Below are 2,233 nucleotides of genomic sequence, written 5' to 3' on the forward strand. Positions count from 1 at the left end.
TCATGCTTGGTAGGGTGGAGGGTCGACGAAAGAGTGGGAGGCCTTCAACGAGATGGATTGACACGGTGGCTGCAATGATGGGCTCAGGTATAGCAGGGAATGTGGGGCTGGCGCAGGATCGGGCAGTGTTTCGTTCTGCTGTGCATGGGGTCACTGTGAGTCAGAAACGACTCAACGGCACTTAACAACAACAACATGTACCAGGCAAATCAAAGACACTTTTCTTGACCTCAAGTCACTTACAGGATTGTGTTTTCCTTTCCTGAGAGAATCTAATGGAAGCATGTATTTTTCACCACAAGAAATACGAGCTTTCCCGCTAGAGCATTAATATATTATTAAGTTATTTAATGATGGAGTATTATATATTTGCTTATAGGAGACCCCGAGACTAAGGCCCTTATACACCTTTCAAGCCTGGAACTAAACTCACCCCGTACTCAACATTCAGTGAAAGCACCACCCAGTGTGCCATCAAGTTGATTCTGACTCAAAGCAATACTACAGAACACAATAAAACAGCCCACATGGTTTCCAAGGCTAGCAGACTGCCACATATTTCCCCTATGGAGTGGCTGGGGGGTTAGAACCACCAACCTTTCAGTTAGCAGCCAAGTGCTTACCCACTGCCTCACCAAGTCTCCTGGAGCCAAATGACAGACAGGCCTATAAGGTGAACACCACCATCAGGGAGCTACGCATTCATTAGCACAATCATCCATACAAGATGAAAAGGGGGAGATTTGCCTAGGGATAAAGTTCAGAAGGCAAGAAGTGACAGGAAAGAAGGATAAAGGGAAACAGCAAACACTGGTAGGAAATGAGAAGAGTACTGATACATTGCTGGGATTGTAATCAATGTCACAAAACAAAATGTGTATGAATTGCTGAATGGAAAATTAATTTGATCTGTAAATTTTCACCCAAATGAAACATTATATGTTTTCCAGGAAAGAAAAAGTTGGGAGACAGATAAAAATGGCAAAATGCTAAAAATTGTGATGGGCACACAACACAGAGATAGTATAATTATTTTACTTTTATATTTGAAATTTTTCATAATAAAGTTAAAATATTTCAGAAGTGATTATTACCTGATATGATCTGGTGTTGTACCACAGCATCCACCAACTATATTGACTAAGCCATCCACAGCAAAGTCCTAAATTAAGAAAAAGAAAAAGTTCCAGAGAGCAGAACTCATCTGAATTCTAAACTCATCACTACCAATTCAGCAGGAAAAAGATCTATTTTTCCTATATCTAATGTTAAAAACAGGGAATAGTTCAGATACCATGAAATCCTTTACACTAATTTTAATGCAAGGGATGATTATCTGCCTCTATGAACAAAGCACAGATTTTTTTTTTTTTACCCATATGCTAAGCTGAATGAATGTGATCTGGATAAAGTACTTTCAAATAATAAGTAAAGTAAGTTATCAGTTTTAAAATTTAATTAAAATTTTTAAAAATTAAAAATTCAGTTTCTCAGTCACACTAACCACATTTCAAGTGCTTAAGAATTACATGTGGTAGAAGCTACCATGTTAGGGGTGCAGATCCAGGATCTTACCATAAGCTGATGAGTAAAGGACAAGGTAACTAAAAGGAAAAGTCAAGGAACTGAAAAATCAGGATATTGAAAAGATCATCAGCATAAAAGACTGAAATCCTAAGAATTAAATCAGAAACCATTTAAGAAAGAATGTCAGTAAGTCAGAGCTAAATATTTAAGAAATGAAAAAAAGAGACCAAGCGATTAGTCGATAAGGGCAGTAAGGAGAGGTAGTGGGCAGTGTGGTCTGATGACCTAGGATTCAAAAATGGGGATATTTATGAGAAAAGGGGAGGTAGTAATGAGGAACAAGTAGGACATCTACCCTACCTCCGGTAGTTTGGGAAGACTATACCACTTGAGAGGATTCCAGAGGAAGCAATGTCTCAAAACAGAGCCAGTTTAAGTTAGTTTGGATTGGAACTCATTAAAAATTCTCCAACAGCCAGTAGTGTCAATAATAAGGGATAAGGATACTAACAGCACTCCCCTTGCCTCTACCATCTAAATTCAGAATAGCTAAACTTTTATTTGGGAGCTCTGATAGCGTAGTGCCTAAAGCACTGGACTGCTAATCAGAAAGCTGGAGGTTCAAACCCACCAGCGACTCCTCGGAAGGAAGATGGGGCAATCTCCTTCCATAGTGATACTGCCTCGGAAACCCAAGGAGGGGTCG

At 39.4% G+C, this 2,233-nt stretch overlaps 1 protein-coding gene across 1 annotated transcript in view; it reads right to left on the bottom strand.

The window, feature by feature from the left end:
• The window catches only part of MTR (5-methyltetrahydrofolate-homocysteine methyltransferase), a 251,989-nt gene that overhangs the window by 137,629 nt on the left and 112,127 nt on the right, over positions 1–2,233 (bottom strand). Inside the window, exon 10 of the mRNA XM_007956235.1 lies at positions 1,095–1,162. Coding sequence (XP_007954426.1) covers positions 1,095–1,162 — 68 coding nt within the window. The remainder of the gene's footprint in view (positions 1–1,094; positions 1,163–2,233) is intronic.

Source organism: Orycteropus afer, unplaced genomic scaffold, assembly GCF_000298275.1.
Source record: "Orycteropus afer afer isolate SDZICR_OR568_19922 unplaced genomic scaffold, OryAfe1.0 scaffold00585, whole genome shotgun sequence".
Classification (NCBI taxonomy): Eukaryota; Metazoa; Chordata; class Mammalia; order Tubulidentata; family Orycteropodidae; genus Orycteropus; species Orycteropus afer.